The following is a 14571-nucleotide window of genomic DNA, read 5'->3' as shown; positions in this document are numbered from 1 at the left end:
CAACTTTCCCCCAAATCTATTATATTCTTTGAAATCCATTGTCATAAGACACTGATATTAAAGGAATTTTTAAAAAATACTGATAGCAATGTCTCTGAAATCAGATAACAATCTACAGAAATCGTGGATAATCCTGACTAATGCAGGAAAGAAATATTTTACAGTGAGACAGAAACATCTCTATATGCATTTTATTTCTGTCTTTATTATTGAAATTTCAGTGTGCTTGATCAGCTTCTGAATCCTGTTGGATGCCAAGTACCAAACTAGAGGGACTGTTGATATGGTCTATAAAATCATCCCCCCATCACTATCTCCCCATTAAATGTCTCAGGGAATTCAGCATACCAGGACAGTAGATACCATACTGAAAGCTGTATGATGTGAGTATAAATACATATATGAATCGCTAGGTCCTTTCCTGGCTGCTTGCATTCATTCCTTCATTTATTTGCTATCAAACGGTCTTAGGGCAAATTCAAACACAATTCCTAGAGACTTTTGGGGTCTTTACTGAGGACTCCAGCTTGTAGGATATTGTAAACTGTTGACTTTCATCTTATTTTTTTTTTCCTTCACATTATAGCTCAACTTATATGTATGCATGCCTTTTATCATGTCAAAATTACATTGGTGATATAAAGGAGCTGACACAAGTTGCCATCATCATAAACTATGAATTTCTGAAAGAGAAAGGAACTTCTGATTGCAGAGGCTTCTATCCTAGCAGTCAGACATAAACAAAGCAAAGAGTTGGAAGTTTTTCAGATTATTCTGCTTTCTTTTTTCTTTTTTCTTTTTTTCTTTTTTCTTTTTTCTTTTTTCTTTTTTCTTTTTTCTTTTTTCTTTTTTCTTTTTTCTTTTTTCTTTTTTCTTTTTTCTTTTTTCTTTTTTCTTTTTTCTTTTTTCTTTTTTCTTTTTTTTTCTTTTTTTTTTCTTTTTTCTTTTTTCTTTTTTCTTTTTTCTTTTTTCTTTTTTCTTTTTTTCTTTTTTCTTTTTTTCTTTTTTCTTTTTTCTTTTTTCTTTTTTCTTTTTCTTTTTTCTTTTTTCTTTTTTCTTTTTTTTTTCTTTTTCTGTTCTGCTTCAGTAGTAATGATAACAAACTCCTGGGACAGCTAGGAATTTAAAGTCCAGGTTGAAGGCCTTTCTAAAAGAAATCCTTTAAGTCATTTAGAAATCATGGACTCTGTACAAAAATTGTTATGCTAAAGAGGAGTGTCACAAGTCAGGCTTGGAAGAGATGGATACAACTCCCCAAGGAGCTTCTGATGAATCCCATCTGCCTTTCAAAATGTAATGAGAATTTGTTCTTTTTGTTTGGGTTTTTTTCTTTCTTTTTTTTTTTCCTTTCAGTCTTATTTGGCATATAGAAAACATAGAAAATGAACTGAGAAAAATTGGCCAAATTTCACCCTTATTTTGCATATTCGTGATTCTAACCTGAGAAAATTCACAGCTGCCCAGAGCAATCACAGCAGTGACAGCAGTAGCCTTTGCCAGACTGCAGAACATTTGGCGTGTGTGCTACAGAAGGAAATTTGCACAGGAGATTTTGTAGGGGCAAAGGCTTTTATTTGTATTAAAATATTTGGGGAGTGGGATAGTCATACTGTACACACTATAACTTGAGAATTGGTTTAGCAATCCTGCAAGCAAAGTACCTGTAAAATTTTAGCCACTATTCTGCTTTTAGTAATTAAGTGCTTATTTATGAATATAGTTATGGACTAGAATTGCTTTACAGAGATATAAAATATATCTTCCACTTTACGTGTTTGCAAGCATAATGGGTTATTGCCCTTGAAGATCTCATATTCTCACAAAAGACCATTAAACTCTTTCATGATATTTCTCAGTTGTTAGAAAATTGTCATGTTATCACCGAATGAAAAACCTCTGTTCAAAGTCCTTTTGTATTTCATAGTGATTTTGTGTTCAAAAACTTTTCACCAAAACAATGAAAGAACACTCTTTTCAAATGGACATAAATCTGATTTTCTTATCAATAATAGCAGGATAACCAGAAGGAATGGGGGTTATTGAAACTATTAGCTGGGTAACAGCTCATGGAGATGGCAGTAGGTATTGAGTAGTTTCTCATTTCCATGCAGTGTGGCAAATTGAAACAGATTTTTTCACTTAACTTCAGCTGTCATTACACAGACTTAGAGGTTGATCAGAATTAAAACCTTAATTGTGTAGTTTTGCTGCAACTGTTTTACTGCAAGCTGGAACCCAATGACTGTTTTTTCATTGGATATAAAATCTCAAGTCAGCACTTGTGTAAGATAATTACATGAAAAATATGACAAGACATGCAAGATTTAAGTAGGTCTTTCCATGGTACTAAATGTTTTTTGAAGAAAGATAATTAGAAGTTAAATATGGAATTTGTGAGATTAGAAATCAAGTCCTTTTATGAGACAATATATTATTCAATATATTTCATTTGGAGTTGACAACAACTTTTTCTGACTATGTAGCCACAAAAGAAGTTCTGAAGATGTGAATGGGCTTTACCTTTGCATTAGGATACCAGAAATAACCATGCCATCCCTCCTTTTCTGACTAGAAGGCCAGGTGCCAATCCAGTCTGGAAGATTTGCATATTCTGGATTTTTTTTTTTTTTTTTTTTTTTTTTTTTTTTTTTTTTTTTTTTTTTTTATTTTTCTGTAGGTACACTCAAACTATTTGTGACTATTCTGGACTTGTTCCCAGTTTATTTCTGTAAATTTTACTGTGACCTCATGTACCCACACTGATGCAAAGGCTGTGGCACAAGATGTGTATTTAAGCAATAGCTGCTTGTTCTACCCTGCATTTAGCAAAGAAACTCCTCATTAAAGCCTGGGCATAAATGTGAAATTATACCATTTTTGCTAAAAGGAACTTAAAGTTAAGAATTTGAATTATGTGTTTTCATCCCTTATGGTCATATCTAGAAAGTTTTGATTTTAGTCTTATGTAGATTATTGCAGACATTTAACCATTGACTAAATATGAAGCACAAGATGAAAAACAGAGGTACATTTGAAAGCACCCGATGATAAGATCATAGATTCAAGTGTTGCACCCTGGGGTTACACACAGTTACAGAAGCATGAAGTGTTCCTACTGGCATGGACAAAATGATGCCAGAACAGGAATTTACATTTACGTAGTGTGAATGTGTCACCAGTAGGGACACGAAAGAACCACACTCACTCAGGTTCAGAGGTGAGCAGAGAAAGAGAAAGTTTATTATCATTTGGAATTTAAATAGGATTTGGAGTTTGATCAAGGATTGATAGATGAGAGGAACACCTTTCTGACCCTAGTGGTCAGTTCACCAGTCCATCACAGACTGGAATGAAAACAATCTACTTGTTTATGTTACACTTGTGAGAGACTCTACTAAAAATATGTAAACAGTCATCAGAAGGCTAAAGAATCAGGGTGACATGCATGGGCAGTGGTCCAGCCCTCAAGCTCAATCCCCAGCCCTGTTTTGCCCCCACTGGACAAGTGCTGCTAATGATTATTCAATGTTCCATTCTAAAAGTGAAGTAGCCTCTACTCACAGGACTTTAGGGAAAAGTGGGAACTCTTGAGCTCTCCTTGAGCTGATGTGATTCTCTCTGATCCTCTAGCAAGAGTTGAGCTTCACTAGGAAAAGCCTCATCTTGACTTTGTTGTAAAATAAATAAAAGCAGAATAGTGTGAACTGTAGCAATATTCTGGTCATAAAACTGGTTGGCAATGTGAGATTCAGAAAGCTACATGGAGATTATGGTTCTGGAAATTTTGCATTTTCTCAGATCATGCATTCATCCAGTCGATAGCTCTCATGTGTAACTCTGTAGGCCTGATTCTTATTTATCCACAGTCTTTCCTTTTACTTTAGAACCTCCGATACAGAGGCTATATCTGGCTCTAGGGCTCCTTTTCGACACCCAAAACCATGTCAAATGTCTGAACTCTGAGGGGGCCTCATGGCCATTTTCAGTGTTACGTGAGTCTTGGATACAGAGAAGACCTGTTAAGGATTTAACTATGGGCCTGCAATTGTAGCCCTCTTCTTGCCAATAAATAAGGCAGCAGAAAAGAAAGTTTTTAAAGGATAAATATGTTATGATAGACATAAGCCATTTTTGAAGCAATCACTTTGTGGCTGTGGGAAGTGCAGCAGCCATACACTGCGCTTTGCTGCTGTATGTCACTAGTAGTAGGAGAATCGATCTTCATATCTAGTTTGTGACATTAAAACATAATAATAAAAAAGCTCTAGGCAGGTTAACAGCATAACATTGGGAGTCATGAATGTGGAAGATTTTCAAGCCATGACAAGCATTCTTAAGATTACCTAAAGTGTTGTCAGGATAGAGTTGCTGACATCTGACTCTGTGGTCCTTAGGTGAATGATGAACAGTTCTCAACCAGCCTCCTGAAAAGGAATAAAAGCATGAATGATATGATCCCAAATTGAAATTGTTGATTGTTCTCTTCTGTTGTAGCACTGCTTAGTTGAGTTTAAATCAATAATTTTTATGAAAGTGTAAAGTTAAGGATAGAAACATCTGAATAAAATTATCGATGATGTCTTCCAGATATTTAATCTTTTACTATAATCTGAAAAGATTTACTTTGTTCTTCAAACCTCAGCAAAGATAACATTATTTTTTTCTCCTTTACAAGCTTTATTATCTGACTTGCCTTTTGTAATTTTTTTTGTACTTTCAAAGTAGTTTCTCTTCCATAGACTGGGAATTTGGTGCAATTATATGTAAAATATAGACCTTTGCTTTTGCTATTGAATTTTTATGGGCATAAACATCACAAATTTCCTGTTAATTGGTATAAATAATGAAAAGTCAATAGTAAGTATTTCCCTGAACATGAATTTTTTCAAATTGAGAGCAGTAGAAAAGGTATCTTTCTTATGTTAAATTAAATGTTTCAATAAATATCAATCATCTAATTGTATTAACATTGTAAAAATCTTTCTTTTTAAATAAGGTGTTTTCATTAACTTCTTAAATGCTTCTTATAAAATGCGGTGGTATTTCTTTACATGAAATAGTTGCAAAAGGGATCTGACTATGTGCTCATATGCAAAGACTTCAAAATTTACTTAATATCTTCTTATTCAGTTAATTTAAAATAGTCTCTCTCCTTATATGAATAATGAGTTCTTACCAAAACCTTCATTTTAAAATGTTTCCGAATCCAAACAAGATAGTTGTTCTGGTCACACTGACAATATTCTTACTGCTCTTGAGGAAAGAAAAATAGAGATGCTGACTCCTGGAGTGGCAGCAGTTTCCATGCTAAGCAGTTCCCATGCTAATAACTCAGCATGGAGTTTGATCTTGCATATTTTCATGTGGGAAGAATGGTAACTCTGGCAAAGCTCACGGTCATGCAGACCTCTTTTGCTGTGTGTCAAGTGTAGGACATGATCCTGTGATAGGCATAGAGGGCAATGACACAACAAATCCTTGTCTTAGCAGAAGGCTTTGTCAGCAAAAGGCTCCAATGCACCATGCTCCAGACATGGAAGGCACTTGTTTTTTTTGCTATGGCCAGGATTAAGCATAGAAAACAGTGCCACTAGGAGGTTGTCTCTGATAAAATGTATAAGTCAAACCATGATTTTTTACCCTCCTCTTAAGAAAGTACAATATTTCCATAAGTTATAGGTTTTTTTGCTTTGTACAGGAGATGTCAGGAAATATTTGTTTTAGAGTTTGTTCGGACTATCTCTGGACTTAGTACCTATCATTAAAGATGGATTTATTAAAAAAATGTCTAATTAAGTGTCCACTATGAAGTTCCTTCAAGATTTTCAGCTTATCATTTGCTCTTCAATTGTCATCCTTATCTAGTTGGCTTTTTTTTTAAGTAAGTATTCACTGCATTTAGGTTGCCAATGAGAAGTAATTCTGAGTAGAAGCAATTACAGTCCAGTGTGCCATTGACTGCAATACCTATAGAAACATAACCTGTCCTTACTGTAGCACAGTCCTGATCAGCCTTTTCTTCATCATTTTTATTAGTACTATAAACAAAAAAAAAAAAATTATTCTGATTACCACCCCCCTCCCAAAAGAAGAGAAAAACTATTTTTCTAAATATGTAAGTTTCTTAGAAATATTTTATGTTTGAAGAAATTGTTCCTGGCTGTATTTTTCTTTTCATTGCAGATCTCTCTCTTAGCTTTACCAAGCAGTGCTGTAAAGAATACTTTTTTAAAGGAGAACAATAGACAAACTGACAGTGTGAAAGCTATAAAAATGCAGATGGACTGATTTTCAAACAGGTTTTTAAAAAAATTTTAGGAAGTATACAAAATTGATATATTTGATTTTCTTCAGTTTTGCTTTAGTTTTTAAGGGACTTGGGTTAGAAAATAATAAAATAATTTTATTTTTTTGTCTCTAGCTGCTCCTAGACAATGCATTGAACTACACTTTGATGAAAAATATTCCATAGAGCCTTCTTGGGAGTGTAAATTTGACCACATTGAAGTACGAGATGGACCTTTTGGCTTTTCCCCAATCCTTGGGCGTTTCTGTGGACAGCAAAATCCACCCATGATAAAATCCAGTGGCAGATTCCTGTGGATTAAATTTTTTGCTGATGCTGAACTGGAATCTATTGGGTTTTCTGCTCGGTATAATTTTACACCTGGTAAGTACAAGCCATCACATTTTTAATAGAAAAGGCTTATAATGGTAACTTTTCTAATGATGTATAATCTTGCTGTTGAATAATATCTTTAGCTGGGACTTAGTTTATTGTCAAGGAAGGTATTAATAGATAGAAAATTAATAAAAGTCATATGTATCTTTTGCATAACAAATAAGGCTTATTCAAGGGAAAGATGTTCAGATTCTGCAGTTTTGAAAAGTATTATTTTCAAGTGAATGTTATTACAGAAGGTCATTCAAAATGCCTCATGGGAAGTTTAGTGTTTTATGCTTGACTGCTACACTCTATGGCTTTTATTTCAATAAGATCATTGATAAAGTATTCTAATAAAATATGTAATTATCTCAGAAAATTCCATCATTGCTCTTTCACTTCACCAATCATTTTCACAGCTCAGGAGTGGAATACTTCTTCTTCCTCAATAAAGCAAATTATTACAAGTAATACTAGAGGATGTGTGAGGTTCAAATAGTAACATGTATTGAATATTTTTCTAAGAAGGCTGTAAATCTTAGTTGCAGTTGTACAAGTATTGCTTGTCACTGTCACTTCATTCCTTAAAGTAAAACAAAATTCATAGTCATATTTTCCATTAACTTCCCTGCTCCCCCACTGATTAACAAAAGATTGCTGATTTTAAATTTCTTCTTTGGCTGCAGCTCCACTATAACTGCACTGCAACTGCACTGCTGGATGTGACGTAGTTCTGTGACTTCTTATGTACTGAGTGATGAGTCATGCTTTAATATAGCTCACTTTAAGCACTGCAATTATTATGTAATTTTGTCAATTATATCACTATTTTTTTTCAGCTAAATTGTTATATTAGGTAGAACAATATTCTCTAGAATACCACCTAAAATTAGCAGACCTAAAATTCTTCCTTAATTATTCCAGTAGCATCACAGAAGTTGGCAAGTCTACATGCTCTATGTTGTTGTTCTTTCTGTTTTTCTTTCATTAATTCAAGAAAAATACTTATTAAATTAACCAGTATAGTTAAATTTTCTTTCAAGTCAAGGCTACTGTTTTGCTGTGGCTAAACAAAATATAAAAGGTTCAAACAGAAACTGAAGAGAGAATTTCTGTAGCAAATTATCTGATAGCCAGGTATATCTATCTGTTGTAAATGCAAAGAAAAAGAACAAATTTTTGTTATAACCATGCATTTCCACAATGAAAAGTGAGTTAAATTTTTATCTCTCATCTATCATGGGTCTGTGGGCTTTTGCCATTTCACCTGCACCATTGCCACCTCATCCTGCACCATGAGTTCTTTGCTTTAGATTTCTTTGCCTTTTTTTTTTTTTTTTTCAAAAGGTTGTGCATTATGGTTGAAAAGATATTCATGGCACAATCTTCAATTTAGTCTGTCTAAAAAACTCTCAAGTAAAAGAAAATTTCATGGATCATGTTTTATCCTCATTCCTTTTCTACTGATGTAAGGAGAATTTCTACACAAAGATCAATGCTGGTAAATTGGTACAGCAGCATAAATTATTCTAGACTTCAGATGGAATAGCTACATCTTTTTTCTTCCTTGTTTCTTTCTGTTTTTCACCTCCATACATTTCAATAGAAAGCTCTGCAAATAATAGGAAATCTCTAGCAATATTGGCCAAAATGAGAATATAATTAATCTGACAAGTGCAAAACAACACTACACCCTCTTTGATCACCAATAAAAGGACGCACTTCACAATTGCACATTATTACTTGGACAGTCTTTTATTATGCAAATATGGATAAGGCATGACATTTTGAGATCTAATGTCCATATGTGTGCACTGGGAGGGGTTCCTGCCAACTCATAAAACAGAATGATGACTTTGGAGATTGTAGAAGAGAATAACACAGAGAGGACTCCACTCCAGAGAATAACACAGTACCTTAGAGAAGACTCCAGTACAGAAATCATCATCTAAACCACTTAGAACCAGCTTAGGTGGTGACAACTTAAAAAATTAAATTATGAACAGTGGAAAGATCAGAAGAAAATCTTTGGCTAAACTCTCTTTAAAGAACTTGAAGACAATGATCCAAAGCAAAGACTCATTTGGAAACTATTACTGTCTCAAGCAGCTGAATGCTCAGGGAAGATGCAGTTTTTGTTGCCACTCATCTCACTTGTTGAAAGCAGGACACTCTTCCTAGCTGCAGCCTGCAGAGGAGGATTTCTTCATCCAGACACAGGTGCAACACAGCTATTTCTTGGGTATCAGCAATCTTGGAAGGTCCCCACCTACCCATGACACGTCTTTTATCTGCCTCTTTTGCATTTGAGATCTTAATGAAGGATAAAGAGATGTGATGTTAAATGTGTGGGTGTGTGCCAAGATTCAAAAAATAAAAAGTAAATTTGACTAAATTGAAGCTGCAACTGTTTATTGTTATTTGAATGGTACCTGGAAAAACAGGGAAAGAAATTATTTACTATGTCTTCAGGGTATATAAAAGCAGCTAACTGGATGAAGTTGAAGAAGAAGATCAATTAGGGTATCATGAAAAATGCTGCAATGAATATCTATTAGGCTGTGCAAATGGAAAGAGTCCTACACCTAAGGCATTTTAAATCTAGTTTGGACTAAGTCCTGTAAAAAGCAATTATATAGAAAAATCCTAAGGGATATACTAATAATTTGCAATTACTACTACTTTTCTGTTCAATAATTTCTTTGACTCCTTAGTACTGAAATGGTTGGAAATCCATCCACCAAGGCAAAAGTCCAGTAGGGACTGTGGTTTCAGAAACAAATGTAACTCTTTTGCCATACATTCTTTCCTTTTAAATAAACCATTTTTCAGAGGTCTTTTCAGTACTTTAAAAGATGAGATTTTGCAGAAGAAGAAACTTTAACAACAAAATCAGAGCTACACACATAACCAACATGAACACACCCAGAAACTGGTAAAACTACTGAAAGTTTTGCAAAAAAACTTCCTTATTAAGAGGATAATTTAGGCTTTCATTTTTGCCATTGCTAAATTATAGTGTTAAGCAATACATGGATGAGTGAAGTTGTACTTATGGTATAATAGACTATTTTCAATGTCAAAACTCTGAGCTAATGGAAAAAGTATTCAGCTTTTGCATTATTACAGCTAATATACGTAATGACTAGATGTTTTTTGATGTAAATTTTCAACCATTTTGCATATGTATAAGAGAGTTTATAAATAAATGAAAATTTCTTTACTTTTAATATACTATATTAATTTAATTTTTATTTTAAAATTCCGATTAACTATTCATTTCTAAATGGAACTTTCTGAACCTGTTGAACCTTCCTAAATGTATAAAAACATTTTTGTTGAGTTTTTTCTTTTTAAGGAAATCTGATGTATGAGAGAAATACATATCAGGCTACAACATTTTCAGCTTCCTTTGGTTCGTTTTGAAGACAATTTTGATTGGCTAGGGAAAAACCCATAACACAAGTCAAAGGATAATTCATCTTTGTTCTTGTTTTGTTATTCTTCAGGCCATTGAAAGGCCTCTACCTGAAATTTTGTTTCACAGCTCTGGGTCCTTTGACTCAATCTATTACACTCATTTTTCCTAAAAAGTTTTGTCTCAAGACTGTCTTCCAAAGTGGTGTTGAATAACTGCTTTCTGTAGAAAAATTCAAGTCCTACCTCAAATCATCCACAACTCTTTCTTAAAAAGAGTAATTTTTTTTAAATACAGACAGGGATTCAGGCAGAGAGAGGCTGTTTATCTGAGCTTTCTTGCTCAGCTAGAATAATCAGATTTCTGTTTATCCTAGTCCCTGATTTTGCAGGACAGTGGCTTAAGATAGCACATCATTACTTTCAGTTCCTTCACTTAGTAGAAGCCATCTGTGTTTTTATTTAGCCTCATTAATATAAACGTCAGTCAGTAACGTTTTCTATTCAACAGCCTGATAGTGGAAAAAGAAAGAAAGATTTATACTCCTGTGTCCCACAAAGTGGAATATGAAACACTTTCTAACGAGAGTAACAGTACTTGTACATTCCCGTTTCAGTGAATGTCAGAGTAATAGAATTATTACATCATCTATCTCGAGGGATAAAAAAACCAAAAAACAACCCAAATTCTTCCTCGTTGGGGAATTTGCATATTTTAGAACTCGTGAAAAATTAATGTGAATTTATTAAATTCAGATGCAATTCTAAAATCTTGGATAAAATATTATCAAATCATTTTCCCAACTAATGTCCATATTCTGCCTTGAATGTATTTAGGCAAGGGATATTTCCTAGGTACCTGGGATAGCTGAATATTCATGTGAGCTAGCTCACTTACTTGTACACTTTTGTTTACTCTTCTGCACCTGGTCTGACTACTTCTTATTTGGTATCAGCAATGACAATCACTTTTTAGCAGCTTGAAATCCATTTAAGTTTTTTGAGAACCATCAAACAATGCCAGAGCCACTCACCTTTGAACAAGACAATGTTTTTTCTTTGGGATCAGAGCTGGTTTGGAAGTATGAGAAATTAGTCATTATAGCTTCATTTAAACTTTTGAGACAAAACCAAGTGATGTCAAAAATCCCCAGAAAGGGTAAATCTGTTTTATTTATTGAGCTATAACCCCCTGGCACTGCAAATTGCTACAAGCAGATTCCTGGAGTTATGAATGTTTATTGTGTTCAAACAAGTGCACTTCATATGAGTCAGGCACTTCATTGCTGTTTACAAGGCATTAGGGCATCTGGTCTTGGGAAAGGGAAGGAATTTCTCTCAAGTAGGATGATGCATTACATTGAAAATCATGATCTCAGGTTTATATTAAATTTCAAGTAAAAAATAATTCCTTATGTGGAGCAAATGAGTATCTAAAAGGTCTCATGGGATTCTCAGATGCCATATTATGTCTTGTCATCACATAGTTCTGTGTTTCTTTTGACAATACCCAAAAGGCAAATACAGAACTTCCTAGTTTAGAAATCTCTGTGTGCTGGGAGTATCATATTACCAACAAAAAGAAGTTGAACATTTAAGTCCCTACTCTGTTGAACTTTGATGTAAAAACGAGAGCAAGAGAAAGACGAGATAAAGTTTTAAGCATTTCTAGCACTGGAGTAAAGAAAAATGACAACTTAGCTAGGGACAGTTACTGCTTCTCCTGTCATCCCCTGTTCTCTACAAAATCCCTTCCCTGTATTCATTTCATAATAAGCTGGCCACAGACTTCTAGGGAAGGTTTACTGGGATATTCTGCAGCAGTCCAGGTACAAATAATTCCATTCCACCTCCACAGGAAACACCTTTCTTCATTTGTAGGTGACTGTAGCAATAATGGTGATTATGATGTTGAAATGATAAATAATCTCTTCAGAGGAGTCTTATTTCTCTGACAAAATGTCTGTGTTTTTGGAGTACCTGTGAGGGATCTTTAGGAATCTTAGATGTACATTAAAAATTAGTCCTAGAAAACCAGTCTTTTTAGGTTAAACTGGATTTTTACAATACCGTTGTCATTCTATAAATAGTTTATATTATAACTTGTTACAAAACAATTAAATCTAAATCTTAGAAGCAGCAGAGGGTTTTCCTTAAATATGATCTTTTTCTTATCCTCTTTTCCCTAAGGATAAACTTTTGACTTTATGTAAATACTATGCTGAGTTAGCTTAACCTTAGGTCTGATATAAAGGGATTATCCTTTTCTTTAAACGTGTATAAAATAAAGGCCCTGGACATTTGTTTTCCTTGTAAATTGTTGATTTCTCTGTAACATTTGTGAAGCTCTTGGAAACGGCAGATCAGGGAGGATAGTTTGGAGTTTGTGCTGAACAGAAAGCCTGGGTAGTCGTCTTTTAAAAGCAGCTTATTTTCAAAGAGAATTTTCACTACCCACATTCAGAACAGCACCTCCAAAACCTGTTCTTGTGTTACTCGATAATTCTCATTCAAACATTATAGTACTTACTTCTTCAGGAGAAAAATGGAAACTTCTTGTCTCATATGTAATGAATAAAGAGTTTTTGATTACTCTTCAAAGACTTTCCAGGTCATCTGATTTTCTCATCAGGCAATTTTTCTAACAGCTCATATTGGGATGCACTCCTAGGTGGGTGGTTGTGTTGTGGTGTCATCCTGACAAAAGTGTCGTTGTCTGTAATAGTTTCACTAGGGGACCTTGGAAATGTGGATATCTGGAGAGATTCTGCTGACATTGAAGCAATTATTTTTCTTCATAAATACTTGAGCTGTTAAATTTTCATCTTTATGCATTGTATCTACAGGTTTGTAAGGTGTTACTGGTATGGCCAGTAAATCTTAGCAATCACCCCAGTGCTTTTGTCTGATCAGTCTTAGTGTGTGCCCCATCTGTTAGGCAGAAGAACTATTTTTCAGTGTAGCCATTCAGTTGCAACAGGTTTGATTCTTTAGATGTCAGTATATGTTAGGTAAAACCCATGTTTATGTAATTTCTTTTCAGTCATCTTTTTTGCATAGGTTCAAGTAACTGTGATTGTAGATTGTTTTTATTATTGTCTAATTTATTTAATGAAGCATTTCTTAATTCTAACAGCAAGAAATAATGATCTTTATTGAGATATTTATCTTTCCTTAAGAGAGTTTTTACTCTTTGTATAGTGCTTCTAGCTAATTCTCCTTAAGGAAATACACACAAACTGTTGTTAGAAGTCAGTCAGTTCCCTATATCTAATAAACAGGGTTCTTGCCCAGTAATTAGTACCTTTGTAAACTTAAGTCTTTGCAAAACTGAGTCATGTTTCTGGTTTTAGAACTGAATATTTTTGCAGTATTCAATGTTTAGTAAATGCTGAAATGTGTCAGATAAAAAATAAATCTTCTGTCATCATTTATTTATACTCATCTATTGTCTAGCATTGGTTCATTTTCTAAGGACAGTACTCATATTTTTGTAAAGAGGACAATCCAGAGAATCTCTTTTGCTTACCAGTACTGAGGTGAATGTATTGAATATTCTTTGCATATTTGTGGTTCTAGTGGGTGTTAGTTGTCATCCTAATATATCTTTTGCCATATTGATGGCTCAGATCTATCTTGATTTGTTTACTGTCTTGTTGAGTAATACAGACTATGTAATACCTTCATTTCATCTATCACACTTGAGCTTCTTTGATGGTCAGATCTAAAAATAAGATCATGCTTCGTTCAGCTTTGACACAAATTTTGTTTGAAATATTTTGTAAATAAAGTTAACTTGCCCATTAGAGCATCTATGCCTTTGATCCATCTTCTCTTTTTCTCCTATCACGTGCTAAGATATTAGGGAGCCAGCAGTCTTTAATACCAAACTGCTGTCATGGGGTCGGGAAATACTAACACGTAAAGTCTTTTTCGTGTGATAAACAGGTTATACAATGATTTCTGTGAGAAGTAGGTGTCATCTCTATTGTTAGACACAAAACTCCTGGAAAATCAAGACTGAATCAAGTCTATGAACACCCTGACTTAGTCCTCTTTTGTTTTTGTTTTTTGTTTTTTGTTTTTTTTTCCCTCTCTCTCTTTCTGTACAATCATGGCCTATCTGAAGCTTCTGACAACTTCCTTTTTATCACACACTCTTTTATCTTATACATACACTGAGGAGATACAAACCTCCTCTCAAAACATTGACTGATGACATCTATACAACAAGGCATGTTGTCCTAAAAATAATCATAACAAATTGAGGTCGTGAGAAGGTAATTTTTTTTTTAAGTTCTATTTTAAAAGGTTTCAATTTTCAATATAATTGGGTTCATGCAAGGGTCACCTGCTCATTGTAGGTGTGGTTTGATATTTGTGAATGCTGAGTAGATTAAACACGGGGGTTTTTTCCTTATACTATTAACTCATATTAGATAGAGATATTCCTAATCTTTCATTGGGGAAAGTCAGCAAGTCAATTTTTT

General features: G+C 34.0%; 1 protein-coding gene across 2 annotated transcripts in view; it reads left to right on the top strand.

Moving 5' to 3' along the window:
- The window catches only part of NETO1 (neuropilin and tolloid like 1), a 66899-nt gene that overhangs the window by 8526 nt on the left and 43802 nt on the right, over positions 1-14571 (top strand). For both annotated transcript variants that reach the window (XM_066184395.1, XM_066184402.1), the window contains exon 4: positions 6422-6670. In XM_066184395.1, the coding sequence (XP_066040492.1) occupies positions 6422-6670 (249 nt within the window). The remainder of the gene's footprint in view (positions 1-6421; positions 6671-14571) is intronic.

This window comes from Chamaea fasciata, unplaced genomic scaffold (genome assembly GCF_029207755.1).
Source record: "Chamaea fasciata isolate MVZ Bird 193981 ecotype frontalis unplaced genomic scaffold, bChaFas1.0.hap1 SCAF_1, whole genome shotgun sequence".
Lineage (NCBI taxonomy): Eukaryota > Metazoa > Chordata > Aves > Passeriformes > Sylviidae > Chamaea > Chamaea fasciata.
Note: the sequence above shows the minus strand (reverse complement) of the source record. Positions and strands in the feature narration are given on the sequence as shown.